We start from the raw sequence: 19,696 nt of genomic DNA on the forward strand, positions 1-19,696 counted from the left end.
ATAATGACCCAAAATAAAAGTTAGGAGGCCCATAATCAAACACAGAGTGGTGAAGGGGCGACAATTCACATCATCTTCAACCTCGGTTAGGTTCAGAAAGATCAAAATCAGAATCAATGGCGTCAGGATGGGGGATAACCGGAAACAAGGGAAGATGCTACGACTTCTGGATGGATTTCAGCGAGTGTATGTCTCGTTGCAGAGAACCCAAAGACTGCTCTCTTCTCCGTGAAGACTATCTCGAGTGTCTTCACCACTCTAAAGAGGTACAATACACTTCATTCCAATCAGATCCGATCTAATTGAATATTATATATATGTATTCTAGCTTTATTTGCAAATTAAAATGATTGATAATGTTATAAAGCTGTTATGTATAGTCTATTTTAAACCCTAATTGATGATTTGCATTATTTTGCTACGGAAATTGTTAGGGTTACAGTTGGATTTACAAATAAGCTATGTAGTCAATATCCAGATATATCATTGATATATCGGTTATCGGTCCCCTACCGAGATAACGTTGCTAAATATGGTTAGAATATCGGTCCTGATAATATCGGCTATATTGACCGATATTGGACCAATATTTGACCGCACTACCTTTCTTCTTATTTCTATTAGTGTTTTAAGTCTTAATTGTTAGTTGTTATTGTTAAATGTTAGTGTTTTAAGTCTTAATCGGTTCCTACTTGCTTCAATGGTTAGTGTTTTGCAAGTTTCAAAACGTTAATTTGTTAATGGTAGGAGAGTATACTGAATTGTTGGTGTTAAATTGCTATATATATAACTTTAGCATGATATTAAAATTACCAATATCCCACCGCAATAACCGATATCTCAAATATTGCTCCTTTTCCAAAATCCGATATTTTGCCGCATTAACTACTTAGCAAATAAGAAGAGGAAGTAGAAACAAAAGAGAGATTTTATAAAACATTTGATTAGGAGCCAGGCCTTAAGTAGCCCTGCTACAATAGTTCCAGTTACCAGTTGGTTATGGAAGTTAATTACTTTTGTTCTAATCTTTATACTTAAAATATGTGCATTACTGCACTAATAGAAATCTGCAACTGCTTTGTGTTTCTTGGTACGTGTTGTTGCGTAACTATATGTTCTACTAGGTGATCATCCTAGTTCATTGCCCGTATCGAACATATAAGACACAAATTTCTGCTTGCTTGTGTGATGTACATATACAGAATGGATATATAATTATATAATGTAATATTGAAATGTGTTTTCTTTTCCCAAACTGGAGAGTTTTTTTATGATTACCTGTATAGAAAATGAATGCTAACTTCACAAGTAACATAAGTGCATACTACTCACTATTAGGAACCCACTACTCTTAGCATGTCCCCTCAAACACAATGTTTAGCTTGAAATAGATAATAGATTCGAAAGATAATGAAAAGTTAAAAGATGCCAACACCAGCAGCAAAGTGGCTGTCTTGCCTTGTGTCTCGTGCCCAGAACGGCAGCCCTGCTGACTCGAAAACTGTTCTTATGGTCAACAGTCAACACCTTGCTTGTCTTTGCTTGGTTCTCATGCAGCCACAACAGCCAAGGCTGTTGTTGCTTTTTTTGCGTTGCCTCGGCTTCAGCCAAGTTGGGAAATTTCTTTTTAGATAAATTTATTTTCTTTGTTGTTAATGATGCCATGGCGAACAATTCATTGTTAACAACTTCTAATCTGTTCTTCTTTTCTTTTCTTTTCTGGTTGCTTGTTCCTTGATCTAAATTCTGCTATTCGTGGCAAATTGTTGCTGTGTTTCTCTGCAGATCTTTGCTGCATTTTCTCTGGTTTTTAAAATTCAGGATCGGTGTCTAATTTATAAAAAAGTTTATACAGACAACTGAAATGATTTGGTCATCAGGATCGTTGGATGCTGTGATACCATATAGAATAGTAAATTAGAGAAGAAAATTTAAATTAGTCTAGGGAGAAGGTATACGATTGTGAAACTATGCATGACTGTATAGGCTTACATTAGGTCATATAGAAACATGACAGAATAAATTAGACACGTGATCTATCTGTAATGTGTAAATAAGTTCATTGAATCAGTTTGATTTTGACAAACTAACACACAACACAAGTCATTTAATAGTATTTATTATGTTGATTATGCAATTGAACATGCCTTCACATAAGTATATTGTGAATTGAGTTTTTTTTTTTTTTTTTTGAACGGCTAATTTCTTTAATCTTGTCGTCTGTGGGACTTGAACCCAAGACCTCACTCTCCCAAGGTGTTTAAAGACTTTGCCTTTGCCAATGGACCAACACCCCATTGGTATTATGAATTGAGTTAACATTGGAATTTTGTATCTTGGCCTGTTGGCCCCGTAAGTTATCTCTATAACATATATATTTTCTAGTAGTTAATCATTTGGTTTTGTAATTTTACATTAATACACTCTCCTCAGCTACCCATTATCTTGTTGGTGACATGTATTTTATTTTCCATTATATATGTTAATATACAATAAAAAGTTAACCTAAGTGTTTGTAGTTTCAAAGGTGTTTCTTATAAAAGGAACATGTACAGTCTGTTTTTCGGTTTAGACTGAGGGAGAGGTGCATTTTAGCATGTAAAATTGTTGGTGTAATTTTGAATCTTTACTTGAAATATAAACAATGTTGACTTCTGTTGGTCAACTTACTCATTTTATAATCATTTTGAGAATGTCTAACTCGTCACTAATATATTCAAATTTGATTGTGAAACAGTTTCAACGACGAAACCGGATTTACAAAGAGGAACAACGTCAGATAAGAGCTGCTGCACAGAAGGCAAAAGGTGGGGATGGAGATGGAGTTCCGCATCATTAGTGTAAAATTATCAAATTTTCCGGTTTACAATAATGGTTGAGGTGTGCAATCTATTTTATTTCTTGAAAGGTGGCGCAATTTTGTGTGCCTCTTTATTGTTTCAAGTGATTGAGTACTTGTCAATTTTCATCAGCAACATCCTAATGATATTGTTAAATTGAGTGTTTGAGCACATTATTTTATAATCTTAATCATAGCCCTTTTTTGTGTTACATATTAGACCAGGCTTGAGCTCGGCTCGTTGGTAGTTTCTCGAGCTCGGTTCGGGCTCGTCTCGTTTGTTATCTACTAATTAATTATTGAATAAAAATTAATATAAATAATAGACTCGTTTAGGCTCACGAGCTCGACAAATAAAGCTCATCGGGCTCGTCTACTAAACAAACTTATTTTTAGGTTCAGGTTCGGCTCGTAAACAAGTTTAAATAAGCTCGGTTTGACTTGTTTACTAGACAACTTAAATAAGGGGTAAATGTTATTAAATATTATTTAAAACAAAAATTACATTAAGGCTCGACAATTTGGCGAGCTTCACATGGCAGGCTCGAAAAAAAACGGGCTTTATTTTAGGCTCAAGCTCGATAAGGCTCAGCTCGTTTCGAGCCAATCTCGAGTAGCTCGCAAGCCGCTCAGCTCATTGGCACCCCTAGAAAAAACCAAAGAAAGAGTGGGGAGAGAAGTTAACCATTTTTTATTTTCCTGTTCTACCATTATTTCAATAAAGCACTATGTACATGTGTTTATGTGGTTCTCAACATATTATTGGTTATCAAACAAACGCGTCCCTAGGGCGCATTCGTGTAAGAACCAATATCATGCTGAGAACCTCAAGAACCGCATGATGCACTTATACACAATGTTTAAAAGATAATCAAACGTAGTGGAAGAGAAATGTAACGTAACGTAACGTTTTGTGTATCAGATCCAAAATAAAAGATACAAGAGCATTGTAACCCCACTCTCTATATGTGTGTACAGTTATGTTTTTTTTTCTTCTCATACTTCTGTTTTCAAACTGCTGATCTCACTAGTCCCACACTTATTCTTGTGCTATTAGTTAATTATAAATATTATCATACCTTAGCTACTGCAGCTTTAGAAAATTGAGCAGTTAGTAGATGCTCATTGACTTATGAACTCTCAAGTGATAACACATAGCATGTTTTATTGATTTCATTTGTTTATATAACCCTGTCACATTCATATATTACATGTTAGGTCGATCGTTGCGTAACCCCGAAATAATAAACTTTTTCTTGCTTACCAGTTCTCTATATCTATGCTCATCTTTACTGAAATATCATTCGGTTTTCATCAACATCATCCATGCATGCTTTGTTCATACCCTTCTAAATTCAGTTATGTTAGTTTTGGCCATTGGTTGCTGTTATTGTGTCTCTTGGTATTCGGAAATCTAATAGCTTCTGTTTCTAGCGTTCCAACGCACTCAAACTTTTTTCGAGCTCTCTCGAGGGGTAGACAGAGAGTTTCATGGTGTCAAAACGATCCTGACTTTTGCTCCAATCCCGAGAAGAACCCATGGGGCGGTTCAGTGTGTTGTTTTGGCAAGTTTTGTAAAGATGTTATGGCGGATCGCAACCATTGTGGCGGGTGTGGACATGTTTGTGGTTATGAGTTTGTTTGTTGTGATGGGAAATGTGTAGATGTTAGAAACGATCCTCGACATTGTGGAGGGTGTTTTGAGGGTTGTTCTAGCCCAGGTAGGTGCGCTTATGCGATGTGTGATTATGGTTGATTTGGAATAAAGTTGGTATTATGATTTTGTTTTGGTGATTTATATCACTTTTGTTAAGGTTTGGTCATGAAAATGGATGTTCATAATGTGTGCACCATTCTTGTGGTTTTAGTGATAAAGACTTCACAAATTGCTTATATGAGTGGCTTGCATTATTATTTGCTTATTGTTGGTTTTCCACTTTTCCATGGTTTTGTAAAGGGGATTTTGAATCTACAATCATGTGTTAAAGATAATTCTTGTATGCAACTTTTCAATTTAAAATGGGTTTAAATTGACCACCCCTCCCACTGGAAATGTCCATTACCACTGCCTACTTCTTGTCAGTAGTCCAACACCACCACGGCCACCACACACCACCGCTGATGCCACAAGCCCCCATCGGTGTCGCCATCATCACTGTTGCAATCTCCACTGTCATAAAAACCTACACCATCGCCACCATCACTGTTGTTGCCGCTATTGTCATTGCCACTGTCACCGCCACCCCCACACATTACCTATTTGATAGCCTCTAAATGATTAAGAGAATACCTGTAAATCCGTCAGAGAGGCAGGTAGAGTGTGTTTGGTTCACTAAAAGGAAACCTCTGAATCGGTCAGAGCCTCTAAATCGGTCAGATTTATAAACATGCTGAATGGAGCCTCTTATTCGGTTAGAGCCCCTAGTTGTCTTAAAAATCTTACACTGGGAAAATTTAAAAAAAAATGGTAGCAACTCATTTTGGCCAAAATCGTACCAGCCAGTTACTTGACCCGACACATCTATTTCGCTAGGGTTGCCAAGCAGGCTCATCCGTAATGGCTAAGGAGACTCAAAACACAAACAAGAACCAAAACAAATACCACTCTATTAGTTTCGAGGCCATTCGGCCTTTTAGCTTCCGACAAAAACCACCATTACACCCAATTTTCAGTTGAGATTAAAAAAAATTCAAATCAAAGGAGACAGCCAAACACTCTGAATATCAAAGTTTTACTTAATTCCAATTTCCAATACCAATACCAATTCTAGTCCAAAAATGAAACCGAACATCAACACAAGAATAAATAGATCCATACTTAATAGAACGAAAACCAAACATTTTAAAGCAACAGCTACAGCAAGTGCCTCAAACTCTTTGCTGGCTTGGGATGATAATAATCCTTCTTAACACTTCACCTCCTTCAACCCCACACCAATGTACAAAAATGTCGGGTCAGTAGCACCTTCCTTGTAGTAAGCAAACACCATGGAACTGTCATCATGCATGCTCTCCCCAACAAAACTGCAAAACAATCCCGTACAGTTAGCACTCTCTCTATATATAAAGAGAAAGTGTAAAATACAAGAGTGGTTATCGTGCGAAGCGTACGCGAGAAGGAGATTGTGCCGCGTGCCATTCCTTTTTTTTTTTTTTATAACATGCGTGTGTGTAATTAAGGTTTGAAACAACCCATGCGTAATTTTTAGTTTAACATGCATAATTTTCATGTTTGGTGGCATGTGGGTTTTGTTTTTTTATAATGTGTGTAATTCTGCAAATAACGTGTGTGATTAGGGTTTAACACAACCCATGCATAATTATGCATTATCACGCGCGTAATTCTCATCATCATCATCATCATACTCAGTAAATCCCACCAATAGCAAGGCTAAGATAGTGTCTGAGGAGGGTAAGATGTAGACAGCTTACTTCTACCCCGTAGGAATAGAGAGGCTGCTTCCAGTGAGACCCCCGGCTCGATTATCACGTTCGTAATTATGTCAAGTTAATTACTATTGTGCCACCGCGTTCAATTTAAAGCCAAGGGTAGGTCAGATGTGCGGTTGAGATGCTCGCATACGCTTTGCATGATAAGCACTCTTGTACGTTAGCTGGCCTCTCTCTCTCTCTCTATATATATATATAGGATTAAGTTCATTAGTGAACAACCCCTTGATTATGAACAGTAGTGAACTAATCCTAGCCCTTGATTATCAAAACACAAGTGTATACACAAGCGTAAATCAATGGCCAAGATTTGATGATGAAAATACACTAGTGTATTTTATGATTAGATGATTTAAATCAACGGTCATGATTTGTTCACTCAGTTCACAAATACACCAGTGTTCACTCTAGAACCCCGCCCTATATATAAATATATATATACACATGCATATATACATATATATGCAAAGTAACAAAAGAAAACATGACTTACAACTGGAGGTCGCTAAGCTTGCCAAGGAGAAATTTTGTTGCGGCCTCGATGTTCTTTTTGAAGAATTCTTGTTTCTCTTCATCAAGCTTGGGGGTAATATTTTTGATGTAATTCTTGATGTAAGCAACAAATTGCTTCTTGTTGAAAGGGGGTTGTTCCTACAAATGCAATGTTTTATAAGTACTCATATATAAACCGTTTGAAACTTACTTAGGTGTTATAATTGGATGATATTATTTACCTGGAGTCTAAAGGTGTCAACAATGTCGACCACCTTCACGGCTTGATCATCAACGCCCTCGTCGTCATCGGCTCCTTCAGCAGAAGGGTTTGCACCAATGTCAACATCCACCGCTCCTTGTACCACCCACTACAAAACCAAGTTTTCGTATTACAGATGACTAAAATCCTTGCGGCTAATCATACATTTACAAAACATATGATGGTATACAAGAAACAAGATATACCTTTCCTTCAACTTCCCATAGGATACCATTCAAGATCTCCTTGTAGGGAAACGAATCAGAAAGAAGCTCGTCACCTAAAATTACATGTACAATTTGAGCTAAAGATGCAACCGGCATCACATAATAAACAACGCATTTGAAATAAGCATTCAACTCCATAACTACAATTTGATAAACTATAAAAATAAAAACATACACAAAGATTTGCAGTTAAAAGATACAAAAAAAAATCAACTCTATAACAACAATATGTTAAATTAAAAACATACACAAAGGTTTGCAGCTAAAAAGATTTAAAAAAAAAAAAAAAAAAAAAAAAAAAAAAAAAAACCCAACTCTATAACAACAATTTGTTAAATTAAAAGACTAAACAAAAACATACACAAAGGTTTGCAGCTAAAAAGATACAAAATTTCCAACTCTATAACTACAACTTATATTAAATTAAAAATTAAAAAACATACACAAAGATTTGCAGCTAGAAAGATACAAACTTTAAACTCAATAACCACAAATTGATAAATTTAAAGACTAAAAAAACATAACATATATAAAAACAGGTAAATAAAAAAAACCCTAACGGAAACCAATAATCAGATCTAAAATAGCTACAAATCAAAGCATCAAATAAAAACCAACAAATTCATCCATCCAACATACAACAAATCAATCCTAGATCTACACAATTCCATAATAATTAACCACAATCAATAACCAAAAAAACCCTAAAATTCTCAATCAAAAAGCTATGTTACTAAAAAGGTAAAAAAAAAAAAAAAAAAAAACTTTATAATAGAAATAATAAAAGAAAAGATTACCAGAAATCAAATCTTGATAGACCAACATGTTTGCAAGATGCTTCTCGAATGGATTGAAATAAAAGGAACAAAGCAACTTGCAAAGGGGAGAGGGTTTGGAGAACAGATATACAGGTTGTATATATAGGCGAGGGTTTTGGGGATGGAGGAACAGAATTTTGATGTGAAGTTACGAAAAGGGTCCTTCAGCTTTTTGTGATTTTCGTTTGTACCCTTTTTAATTATTTGCCTGTGTGGTTGGTTTAAAAGCGCTAGATTCCCTCACTCTTTCTTTCGGCTTTTGACTAAGCATCTTTTTCATTGATGCCTTTAGCATCTTTTCAATATTCATTTTTTTACCAATTAAAAATTTATAGATTTCAGAAAAGTATGTGATAATATTTAATTAAGACAAAGGTTAATATAAAAAGTTTAATGTATTGTAAATAAAAATGTAATTTGTGTTTTTCTTGTTTGGTAGCGGGATCTAGGGTTGTGCAACAGTTCAAAACCAAACTGAATCGAAACCGTTAATTGCTAAATATAAGAACCGGAACTGAACCGTATTTTAACGGTTCCAATTTGGTTCGGAACCGGGTTAAACGGTTCTCCCCCGAACTCATAAAATTAACAATGAAATAAATTTTTCTATATTCTTTAATCGTAAAAACATATTTTTAAATATAATTTTTATCGTTTAAATAAATTAATTAATAGGGTTTTTGAATATGATACTTAAAGTTAAAGCCCAAACCGGTTCTAGCGGTTTTTTAAACGGACCCGTCGGTTATAACCGGGACCTATAACCGGGACCGAACCAAGGTCCGTTTTCTCCCAAATTTAAGAACCGGAATCGAACCCTAAATACAACAATAAGGTTTGGAACTGGCGGTTCCGGTTCGGTTCCCCGATTCCGACGATTTGGAACCGGGAGTTGATCAGCCCTAGCGGGATCAACTTGTGTCCCCCAACTTTTTTCCGCCACCTATGTGCTTGTGGTTTCTAAATTTAACATTGCATCACTCTCGTCGACTATTTGTTAACTCAGTGTATTAGTGGCTTATATTTACAAGTGTAAAATACTATCAACCGATTAGATCCTAATCACATGGTGCTATCAAATTCGAGTTGTAAATGGTTGTTTTTGGTGCTTTGTTCGTTTTAATGGTTGGTTTTTAGCTTTGATGGATCGGTATCCGGGGTTTTTTCTCGTCTCCCGCTAGCCTTTTATATGATAATATTATTGTTGTTCAATAAAAGGGGATTTAAAATTTAACAAACAAATTAGCTAGGATCTTAATTAGTTCAAATTAGTAATAATAACTATTTACAATTGTCATTGCAACCATGGGATTGTTGATAACATTTTTGATCCTTCAAACAACAGTAACATCGTCTCGAAAACCAACACCTCGGCATGCAATAGCCAACATTGATCTTCTCATTTTCGACATTGTTCTTAACAAAACCCCATTTTCTACCAAATGATTCTTCTGATATACAATCCTTACAACAACCATCACAGTTTCTAGCACCACCTGACCATACAAATGCCAGTTACAAGTTACAACAAGCTCAACTGTACGCATGTAGTATATGTAAGTATAAGAGATAGAAAATAAACCGCGATTCATAGATACTGAAAGAATCAAAAGGAGTAAGAAAGAGTGATATGCATGATTGATAGCCATTGAAATTAGAATTGGACCGAGTAATTTATATATAGTCGATGAGAAACCTTTTATAGTAATTGTTAGTAGTTTATAACTATATCTTTTAAGTGAAATCGGTTCACAAAGTTGGCGTGATATTCAGGTTTGTTGTCGACTTGTCGGTTATCCAATTGCCACAACCCTTGTATTTAGGAAAATTTATTTGTCATGAAGTACTTTCTCCTCCCCTGAATCCTTTTGTCTTCATCATATGGTGTTTGAAACATAAATCTGTTGTTGGTTGGGCTGGAGTGATGATTTCATAACGGCTGAAGCTCTTCATGAGTTCATGTGCATAGCAGGGCTCCAACATTACATGTTGGTGGAATCTAAGACCGCTACTAGAAAACTGACTTTCACCGACAAAAAAATAACTGACAGAAGTGTCTGTTGGTGATCACCAAGAATAGGTGAAAATATTTATTTAATATCCCTTGCTAATATGTAGGTACTTTTGATGGAATTCCGTCAAATGTTTTACATCCATTTATTATTATTTTTTTAAAATTAGATTTCACATTGTTGGTATGTGATTACCTAAAGGGATTTTAAAAATAAGATTTCATTCCAGACTTTTCACACGTTGTCAGTGAGTTTGTATTTGCGATGGATGGCCGACGGTGACCTGCCAGAAATTTTGAAGATAATAAATTTGAAGAGTTTTCTTTGACAGGCTTTACAAGTGTTGTCGGTGATCCAACAACGAAGGTCAGTCGGTGATACACCATTGATCCAAGATATCCACCGCTATTTTAAAAACAATGTAGCAGTCAGTGTTACGCCGGCGATTATTTCAATAGGTGAACACTCTGCATTCATTGTCATTAATCCATCAGTGAAGTCTTATGTACACACCCTTTTCCTTTTCCTCAGAGACGTTCACCAAGGGATTGCGGGTGAAATCGTACATTCAAGCCTCCTAAACCAATCTTGAAAATTCTTATTCGGTTGTCTTTAGGCAAGTGTTACTTACCATAGTAAGAGCTTCAATTCGTGTCCTTGGATAAACTCTCTTGAAGCTAGAAATATTTGATGAGCTTCAATTTGTGTTTATAGAAGCACTTTCTCATTTAAACGAAAAGTGTGGATCGATACAAATCAGGACTAGGATTGGATACGGACGATAATCTACTGAACTTTAAAGGAATAAATTTAAAGTCTGTCAAAACATATTAAAATCTGTAACGAGTTTAGTTGACAAAACAACCATAGAAGATTTGTAATGTTAAATAAACGGTAAGGTGGTTGTGACTAGGGCTGTTCACGAGCCCCATACCGTGAAGCCTAACAAAAACAACAAAAAAATCCACAAAAACAGTATCTGATATTCTATCCAAAAGCATCAATGGCTGCAAAAAGGGCCACTGCAACTTTCGCAAAAAGGTTCGCATAATTCAAAATTTCAAAACCGATGGATCAACTTAATAACCAAACATTATTAACCCACAAAACAAACAAAACTTATAACTAACTACATTTCTGGCTGCTTTGATGAAGCCTCAACGACGTCGAAAAATGGAAATCATGGAAATATGTTACCTCAACCTCATGCTTTGCCTTATAGAGATTGTTATATACACCACATGCTTACAACACAGCACAAAAGATGTTTAGTCAGCTCTTAGTTTCAATATCTCCTTGGCGGTCCTCAACCTAAAATACGGCATATGTTCCTATAATAAAGCATGATTAAAAGATTTAATTAACGTCTGAAATCATCGCAAATGATGAGATCATGCAAAATACTTGATATATTTAGGGAAAAGAAGAGCGGGATTGTCATCTAACTCACTTGTTTGAAGCAGAGGCCAAGTCCCCTGCTATAAAAGTCGGCATATTTAATCATAAATACACCACAGTCAAACCTGGTAAAAAGAAAAAACTAATCATGATCAAAAGAGAAACACATAGGCTGTAAACTAGCAGAATCTCATTGATTGATAAGTATGGGTGTAAACGAGCCGAGCTACTCGTGAGCTACTCAAGCTCGGCTCGAAAAAAAGCTCGAACGAGCCGAGCTTAAACAAGCCCGAGCCCGAGCCTAAAAAACAAGCTCGTTTAGTAAACGAGCCCGAGCCCGAGCTTCGCTTATCGAGCTCGAGCCGGCTCGCGAGCCTAAACGAGCTTTCTGTTTTTATATATTTTATTAATATATTAAACATATATTTATATAATAATAATTACCATTTATATAAATATAAAAAATACCTTAATTATATGTATAATAATAATAATTATAATTAATATAAATTATTTAATAAATACTAAACGAGTCGAGACCGAGCCGAGCTCGAGCTTGAAAAATTACATTCGAGCCGAGCTCGAGCTTTAGAAATAAAGCTCGAATTGAGCCGAGCTCGAGCTTTCATATGTTAAACGAGCTCGAGCCTGGTCGAGCTCGGGCTTGGGCTCGGCTCATTTGCACCCCTATTGATAAGGTTTGAAGTAAAAAAAACAGAGAAATGTTTTCCGCCCCTAAGGTTTGGCCAGTTTTGCGACTTTCATCCAAAGGTTTGTTTTTTAGCATTTGGATCCAAAATGTTTGAAATCCTGTCATTTTCATCCGGCTCGTTTACTCCACCATTTTTCTCCGTTAAATCAGGGGTATTTTCATCTTTTTTGCTAACTTAACGGGCAATTCGGTCTTTTTCAGTTTATGTAAAAAGACCGAATACCCCTGAAAAAGACCGAATTGCCCTTTAAATTAACAAAAAAGACGGAAATACCCCTGAGTTAACGAAGAAAAATGGATGGAGTTAACGAGCCGGATGAAAATAGCAATATTTCAAACCTTTTGGATCCAGATGCGAAAAAACAAACCTTTGGACGAAAGTCGCAAAAGTAGCCAAACCTCAGGGACAAAAATGGCCTTTTACTCAAAAAAAAAAGCAGTATAAGGATTGCACACCCGTTCTCCTGGTTAGGAAGGTCTGTAACATATTCTTGCTGCCAAGAACTAACATCAATGTCTTCCCCGTTCTTATCTTTGAACTCATCTACAACGTATCTGGCCTGGAGAATATTAGCCAACAGTAAGCTACACGTATCATGTATGGTACTATGGTTGGGGAATGCATACGCATATAAACAACTAACTGTAAGTAATGATCTATACTATGCAGTTATAGCGGTCCAAAATCAAATAGCGGTCAAGGTCCGCTATATGACATATAGGTTATAGCGGTGGTATAGCGGTGTTATAGCGGTACTTTTTATATCATGCATGTTTTATGTATTTATATGTATATAAATATATATATATTGAAAAATATTAATAATAATATCAAAATTTATAGTAATATTAGTAGTAATATCAAAATCCAAAACATTAAATGGGGAAGTCCAGCGATTTCGAAATTTAGGTTTAATTTTGTTGAATAAAGAACCAGCGAATGAAGACTTTTGGTCTCGATTTAGGTTTGATTTTGGGTTTGGGCCTTTACTTTTGGGTTTATTTATAAACAAAAAGTTAATTAATGTGGGCTTTACCTTATTTTTGGGCTGGAATAAGAAAAACCGCTAAAAGCAGTGCTACGACCGCTATACGGGTTCAAAATAGCGGTCCAATAGCGGGATTTAGCACCGCTAATAGCGGGACCGCTATGGGTTCGTATGTCCGCTAAGCGCTATAGCTATAGCACGCTATTGACTGCATAGGATCTATATTTATACAAATTAAAATAGATAAAATGTGTTTGTGGGTCAACCCAACCCATTTCAACCTGCACTAAATTTGCTAGGTTTCACATTGAACTGTTTTTGACCCATCAACTGACCATCTTGACACTACTTAAACCTAAAAAAGCCGGTAATTGATGTGATGACACTTATACGCATACGTGCCAAACAAGAAGTCACTGTGATACATACCAATACTCTCATTACTTGTTTATCAACTCCTCCAAGTGAGTCGAGATACTGGAACTTTTCTTCTTTTTTGTTGATGACAGCCAAACACCAATGTATTTCTTTATGAACAGGGACAAATATCTGCTTATAAGATATGATCAAGATACCGTACTTAAGCGAGATTAGTACGATAATTAAGAAATACACAAAAACAAATTAGTTAATATTACCTTGTCACATTCAAGGAGACTGTATCCCAACTTCCTCTGAGTAGTCCATCTTTTAACTGACTTGTAATCATAGCCCGTCCTTCCACTTATCAACTATAGTAGCAACAAATATATAAAATAAGAATCATGAACGATCCCAAATTTTATCTGAATTAAGTTGTATAAAGTATAAACCAAGGTGACAAAGAAACGGTAAAAAAAGGAAGGTCATTAATTAAGAAGGGAGGTATGACAAAAAACCGTTCGATTTGGATGCATGCATTTAAAATTTTAAAAACCGGACATTTAATATTTTGGACCGATTTGTAAATTTTAGAAAAAAAAATATTTACTAATCCTAGTTATCCGTTATGCAATTTTTCTACAACTAATTTTGAATTGTGCTTACCTATTCTATCAAGCATTTCCTATTACCTTGATCCTTCACTTTTTGTTCATGTTTGCAATTTATACATAAATGGTTCCAAAATCAAAGAATCCACTCATAGTAGTCAGCACTAAGCACATTTATAAAAGGCGATAACTTGCTTTCATATCCTCCATATAAACCAACATAAAAGTTGCAGACCAAAATTAACTCTCAAATTTCCCAAAGAAAGAAAAAAATCTTGAGAACGAGAATACTCCAAAATATGCGTCGATGCAAATAACGCCAACAAGGAGGCGGAAAGAGATGAATTTAACTAACCTTCTTGTAGAAAAACGTGTTGAAGAAATGGCATTTTAGAAACTTTTTCGGTTCCTTCTTTTCCCTCTCTTTCAGCAACTCAAGATAAAGATTAATAACCTATAGTATGAAAAAAACTCAACGCTAAAGATCTTGCTTAACAAGTTATGTTGCTACCAAATATTACCCGTGAAATCAATAACTACCTCGTCATTTAACCATGCACCAGGTCTTAAACACCTTAGAACTTCTCCGGAAATTGTAATATTTGAATTCTCATGAGTGACCAAAACCTTCCTTCTACAAATTTCAAGCAACATTTTATTTCCAAAAACATATAGCAAAACACACAAAGAATTCATTAATCATTAATATACGTCTAACACACACAAACTGCACACGCATACACACACTTATACTTCATACCTGCTAGAATTAGAAAATGCATTAGCCACCATTTCCAGGTCATCATCGGCAAGTGGTCGAAAGGGCTCAATCAACATGTCCTAAAACACAAATCACATTAACACGAGACAAACAACAATAACAACTAATATAAGTATAAATTTCAAAGATACATAGCATAAACAGCTCACCTCATCTTCCTTCGCCTCATCTTTCTTCGCAAGAAACAATTGTTTATAAAAATCTCTCTTTTCCTCCACTAAACTGATATCAAACTTCAACCTACTTAACTGCACGTCCCGCTCAGACGAATCATACAACAACTTTTTATAATAAGGCAAACCATCCACCTCCAACCTACGGTTCAACGATAAAGATAACGAATCCAACGGCTTCCCATCTATCAACTCTGACACCACTAATAAATCATTCGAAACCTGAAACCGACGATTTTCTTCCGCCTTCACATCTAACTCCCTGTATTTATCTCTAATAGCCTGCACCTCCACTAACTTATTAACCTCTTCTTTCTCACTCTCCACCATTGCAATCTCCTCAACACCTGAATCCCCTGAAGCATCATTGCCATTATTAACCACATCAATAACCTCTACAACATCATCCTCCATCTCAGAATCAACAAACTTACACTCTGAAACAACACAATTCCCATAAAGATCCGATCTTTTTCCACTTTTTCCACTATTTTCACTACAACTACCGTTAAATCTTTTCAAACTTGCGGTAAATCCTCTAACAACTACACAAGGAGCTTGAATTTCTCTGACAATTGGGGATACATGCTGCGGATATAAACGGAGGCGTGAGACGGCGCTTGAAGCGATGGAATTGGGTACCGGATGAGATGATTTGAGCTTTTTTGAAACGTGTGGATGATCATAATCGAAGGTAGAGGGTGATGAGGATTGAAATTGTGCGTTGCGCTTGAAGCGATTGTTCGCCATAGCGCCCATTTACGATTGGGGAACAATTTAGGGTTTTTCAAAACCCTAGAAGGTGAAATTTGGTATGAAGATTGAATGTTGGGGGAACGAATGAATCACTTGAGCATTAAATCCCTAGATTCAAAGAGGGAATTAATTACCTATGAAGGGTTCAGTGGGTCTTCAAGCAGGTATGTTTGTTTTTTTCGTTTAAGGTTGCACTCATATTATAACATATATAATCTAGGGTTGTGAATTTCTTACACGAAACTTGTGGATTTGGTTTAGTTTAAACAGGTTGAACTCACGAAACCGTATAGTTAAATTGGTCGGGTTCGGGCCAACAGGTTCAGATTCTGGTCAGGTTCAGATTCATATATATGACACGATTTTCAGGTCAGCTTTGGGTTCGTCTAAAATTTTCGGGTTGGATTAAACCTGTCAACCCACATACACGACCTGTTTAGCACTCCTAATATAATCATTGGGTTGCGTTATTACAGCCTTCTAAATTTGCAAAACGGTATAAAAACACAATAGATCGCACAATATAACACAATGCCAAACAAAATATAACATGATGCTGAAGAAAAAAAGATAATGAATCGCAAAAACACACAATAACGAAAATAGAATAAAACAATACCAAATAAAAAACACAATGATCTCAAATAAATATTCTAAAATCTACAAGCTAAAATCCAAAAGCGAAAAACTAAAATCTAATATCGTAGAGTTCGATGAGACGGTTCCAATGCCGCTATAATCAGTGGCGAAGTATTGTGGGTGCCCGGGGGTGCACCCGCCCACCCCAATGTTTTGGTTATAAGTGTATAAGTTCCGATTTTTCGTCCGAAAATTTTAAAATTATATAGGATCGCACCCCCAATTATTTTTCCTAAATTGTATATCATAAATATTTATAAACTTTGTATATAAATGATGGGTAGTTTGGTAAATATACACTTTGTTTTATTTGGAACTATTATTATTTGACTCGACTTAAATCGAATAGCCAACCCGACCTGACTCAAAACATAAGGATAGGAAAGAAAATTTTGGGTCTCATCACTTTACGCCCCCTCGAAACTTTTGGTCAAGCTCCGTCACTGGCTATAATGAGTTCAATTGGATTCCGTTTAGCACCCTTCCTACGACTTCCTAGTTTTATGAGACTATGTATTTGAGCTCAACCCATATATTGTATTATTTATATTTATATTTATATTCTCATAGTTTGGTTTAGCTACAAAGTGTGTTTTAATAATCTTCACTTTGTTATATGTGCTTTTGGGGTGTTTTATGGTGGTGTTTTACCTACTCATATTATAACTTCTCACACTTTTTATGAGTTTTGCACTTTGTAGTAGTGGTGTGCACGGTTCGGTTCGGTTATTAGCTTTAACCGAAACCGTAACCAAAGTTATCGGTTTATCGATTTGGTTCATTCGGTTAATTTGTCAGTTTTCGGTTCAGTTCAGTTCAATTAATAACCAGACCAAACTTGGGCTAAAACTTTTACGTACAAATACATGGAATGGATGTGTGTGTGTATATATATATATATATATATATAATGTAGATAAAATACATAAAAACCAAGGTATAAAAACAAGAATTTGATGTATAAATATATGAAATGGATGTATAATACATGAAATGAAGATATAAAGTTATATATATAAAAAAGATGAATGCTTTGGTTAACCGAGGGTACAAAAGATAACCGATAACCGATCTTCGAGTTTTCGTTTAATTTCGGTACAGTTTTATCAATTTTCAATTGAGTTTCGATTAACAGTTCAGTTTTTACTCACCCCTACTTTGTAGCCAATTTCTAACCGATATTTTATCTATCACATTGTGTTATATGATAGTGTGAATAGGTTTTCGAATCATGATAATTTAATTCTTACCGTTTATGGTATTATGTGGCTGATAAAAATAATGGTGCATTAATAATTTCCCTTAAAATCGTGTCTTAAATGAAATTTTAAAAACATTAAACAAATAATGTAAAAAACAAACTTATAAAAACGTACAACAAATTACCCATAACAACAAATGACATCGCAGGGAATAATGTTTCCCTACCATAAGAGGAAATGGGTGGTCAGCTGTCAGATACTTTTTCTGTTGGTCAAACCAAAATACGATTTTGCACCGTTTAAATTTACAGTTTTGTCATTGTTTTATTTTTTGTTTTTTGTTTTTTTTTTTTTTGCAAAACTACAGTAGTGTTTTGTTTTAACTGGTTGAGTCGATGTAATTTTTTTGAGATTGTGTTACAAGTAGTATGTACAAGTAACCGAAACACACACGTACATGTTATGATAGAGAAATATTCGGCTTAGTGCCCTACAACGCGAACGGGGCAAAAACCAGTGATTTAAAAAACACACTAAAGATAAAAACATACAACATTTAACACAAAAGCACACCTAAAATTAAAAATAAGAAACATGCAAAACCATAAATAATAACTATTGTAAGGCATGGCGTTTTTGATATCTTCACAAAGCTTTTCGTGCATTTAGCGTGCTACTTGATACATTGTCAAGTGGTCCAAAAATAGAATGTTGAGGTCTTGATTAAGCAGAAACAGAGGCATTTGACCCTGAATATATCAATTGTTTGCTCTCGTTTGTCCATTTATTGATGTATCTAGCTTGACGTGGTCCATCGGTGTTGGCTCTGGTGTCTCCTTCGTTTTTGGTTTCCCTCTTACCCTCGCCCTCGCCTCCTACGCCTTCTTTTGCCCGATTGGACTAGGTAATTCTTCAAACACAGTCGGAGTTTCATTGTCCACGAGATTGATATTGAAATCCCTAATCTCGTTCAGAGTATCATTGTTATCGATGCCAACGGTATCGGAAGTAGATGTGGAATACTTCTTTGACATTAATGGCACCGGGTTGTGCCATACTGGCTTGTTTTTCACAATGTGAAAAACATGATGAGACTTGAATTGTTGACCGGTTTTTTTATACTCTTTTTGTACAGGTTGATGACAAGGTCATTAGACCACCCATGTGCCAATGGGACTTCAAATGCTTGGTGCTTGTAGGTACGACTGTCACACCCCGACCCGTAGCGGAAATAGGTGATCGGGGCATGATCGGGTTAACTCGAGAGCTTATGACTTGCTATTGCATGTTTTAAATAATAATTTATTCATAACAAATGTTTCACGAAACAATTTATTCAAATAAACAATTACAAACGCGAGACATAAATAAACTACACTAATCCGTTTCTTGTTAACTAAGGCACATCCTATGTCCAATCTTCTCTTCGTTCTTGTTCACCTGTATCATGTGTATAAATGGTTTTTTGGTCAACAAAAGTTGGCGAGTAGATCTTTATTTGTTTTTATTTAACCTTAATGAAACATAATCCGTGAAACAAATGATGCGATTCAAACCCCAAGAGGCGAAAAGCGAAACCATGAAACAATGATGGTGATACCGAGTTCGCCCCATGGCCGTGGGGGAACCGGTCAACCGGTGGTGGATCCACGCGAAACAGAGAAACCGCGACACAAAGCAGTAAACACGTAATACATGTATATGAAACAGATAGCGAAACAATGCGATACCAATTATGAACATATATGACATTTAAGTTTGCATGTTGGGAAAATAATATAAAAAACTTATGAACACGTGACACATGATACACCCCAAAAAGTTAAAGTGACAAAAAGGGGAAGAAGTAAAGATCTACTCACAATTTTGCGTATAAAGATTTCTTGCAAATTAAGCGCGCGAATAGGATCAACGAAGAGTATCCTATAAAGAGAATGTGGAATTCCACTTAAAACGTAGGAACTTAATATTAATT

At 35.6% G+C, this 19,696-nt stretch overlaps 3 protein-coding genes across 4 annotated transcripts; 1 reads left to right on the plus strand and 2 right to left on the minus strand.

Annotated features, from left to right (window-relative positions):
- LOC110922402 (NADH dehydrogenase [ubiquinone] iron-sulfur protein 5-B) lies at nucleotides 1–3,051 on the plus strand. The gene is made up of 2 exons (XM_022166711.2): nucleotides 1–266; nucleotides 2,738–3,051. Exons 1-2 carry the CDS (start codon nucleotides 117–119, stop codon nucleotides 2,837–2,839), a joined length of 252 nt encoding a protein of 83 aa, XP_022022403.1. The 5' UTR covers nucleotides 1–116; the 3' UTR covers nucleotides 2,840–3,051.
- A 2,491-nt stretch (nucleotides 3,052–5,542) lies between these two features.
- Nucleotides 5,543–8,276, minus strand: LOC110920646 (translationally-controlled tumor protein homolog). Its single transcript, XM_022164831.2, has 5 exons — nucleotides 8,068–8,276; nucleotides 7,250–7,323; nucleotides 7,024–7,152; nucleotides 6,783–6,940; nucleotides 5,543–5,863 (listed from the first exon to the last, which is right to left on the minus strand). Exons 1-5 carry the CDS (start codon nucleotides 8,093–8,095, stop codon nucleotides 5,746–5,748), a joined length of 507 nt encoding a protein of 168 aa, XP_022020523.1. The 5' UTR covers nucleotides 8,096–8,276; the 3' UTR covers nucleotides 5,543–5,745.
- A 2,784-nt stretch (nucleotides 8,277–11,060) lies between these two features.
- LOC110921463 (putative ubiquitin-like-specific protease 1B) lies at nucleotides 11,061–16,066 on the minus strand. 2 transcript variants are annotated; one of them, XM_035986705.1, is made up of 9 exons: nucleotides 15,101–16,066; nucleotides 14,931–15,010; nucleotides 14,711–14,801; nucleotides 14,526–14,624; nucleotides 13,838–13,930; nucleotides 13,629–13,748; nucleotides 12,667–12,770; nucleotides 11,551–11,623; nucleotides 11,061–11,431 (listed from the first exon to the last, which is right to left on the minus strand). In XM_035986705.1, exons 1-9 carry the CDS (start codon nucleotides 15,881–15,883, stop codon nucleotides 11,369–11,371), a joined length of 1,506 nt encoding a protein of 501 aa, XP_035842598.1. In that variant the 5' UTR covers nucleotides 15,884–16,066; the 3' UTR covers nucleotides 11,061–11,368. The 2 variants fall into 2 exon arrangements, with proteins under 2 accessions (XP_035842598.1, XP_022021480.1); XM_022165788.2 differs by having other exon boundaries at nucleotides 14,711–14,804; nucleotides 15,101–16,065.
- Nucleotides 16,067–19,696: the final 3,630 nt, after the last annotated feature.

Source organism: Helianthus annuus, chromosome 17, assembly GCF_002127325.2.
Source record: "Helianthus annuus cultivar XRQ/B chromosome 17, HanXRQr2.0-SUNRISE, whole genome shotgun sequence".
In the NCBI taxonomy this organism is placed as follows: domain Eukaryota; kingdom Viridiplantae; phylum Streptophyta; class Magnoliopsida; order Asterales; family Asteraceae; genus Helianthus; species Helianthus annuus.

Excerpts from the sequence above, each read along its gene's own strand:
- LOC110922402 (XM_022166711.2), top strand. The coding sequence starts at position 117 with ATGGCGTCAGGATGGGGGATAACCGGAAACAAGGGAAGATGCTACGAC. Across the intron at positions 267-2,737 it reads GTCTTCACCACTCTAAAGAG|TTTCAACGACGAAACCGGAT; the intron begins GTACAATACACT and ends ATTGTGAAACAG.
- LOC110920646 (XM_022164831.2), bottom strand. The coding sequence starts at position 8,095 with ATGTTGGTCTATCAAGATTTGATTTCTG. Across the intron at positions 7,153-7,249 it reads TATGGGAAGTTGAAGGAAAG|TGGGTGGTACAAGGAGCGGT; the intron begins GTATATCTTGTT and ends TTGGTTTTGTAG. Across the intron at positions 6,941-7,023 it reads TTGACACCTTTAGACTCCAG|GAACAACCCCCTTTCAACAA; the intron begins GTAAATAATATC and ends TTGCATTTGTAG.
- LOC110921463 (XM_022165788.2), bottom strand. The coding sequence starts at position 15,883 with ATGGGCGCTATGGCGAACAATCGCTTCAAGCGCAACGCACAATTTCAA. Across the intron at positions 14,625-14,710 it reads GTGCATGGTTAAATGACGAG|GTTATTAATCTTTATCTTGA; the intron begins GTAGTTATTGAT and ends TTCATACTATAG. Across the intron at positions 11,624-12,666 it reads CTTCCTAACCAGGAGAACGG|GTTTGACTGTGGTGTATTTA; the intron begins GTGTGCAATCCT and ends TCTTTTTACCAG.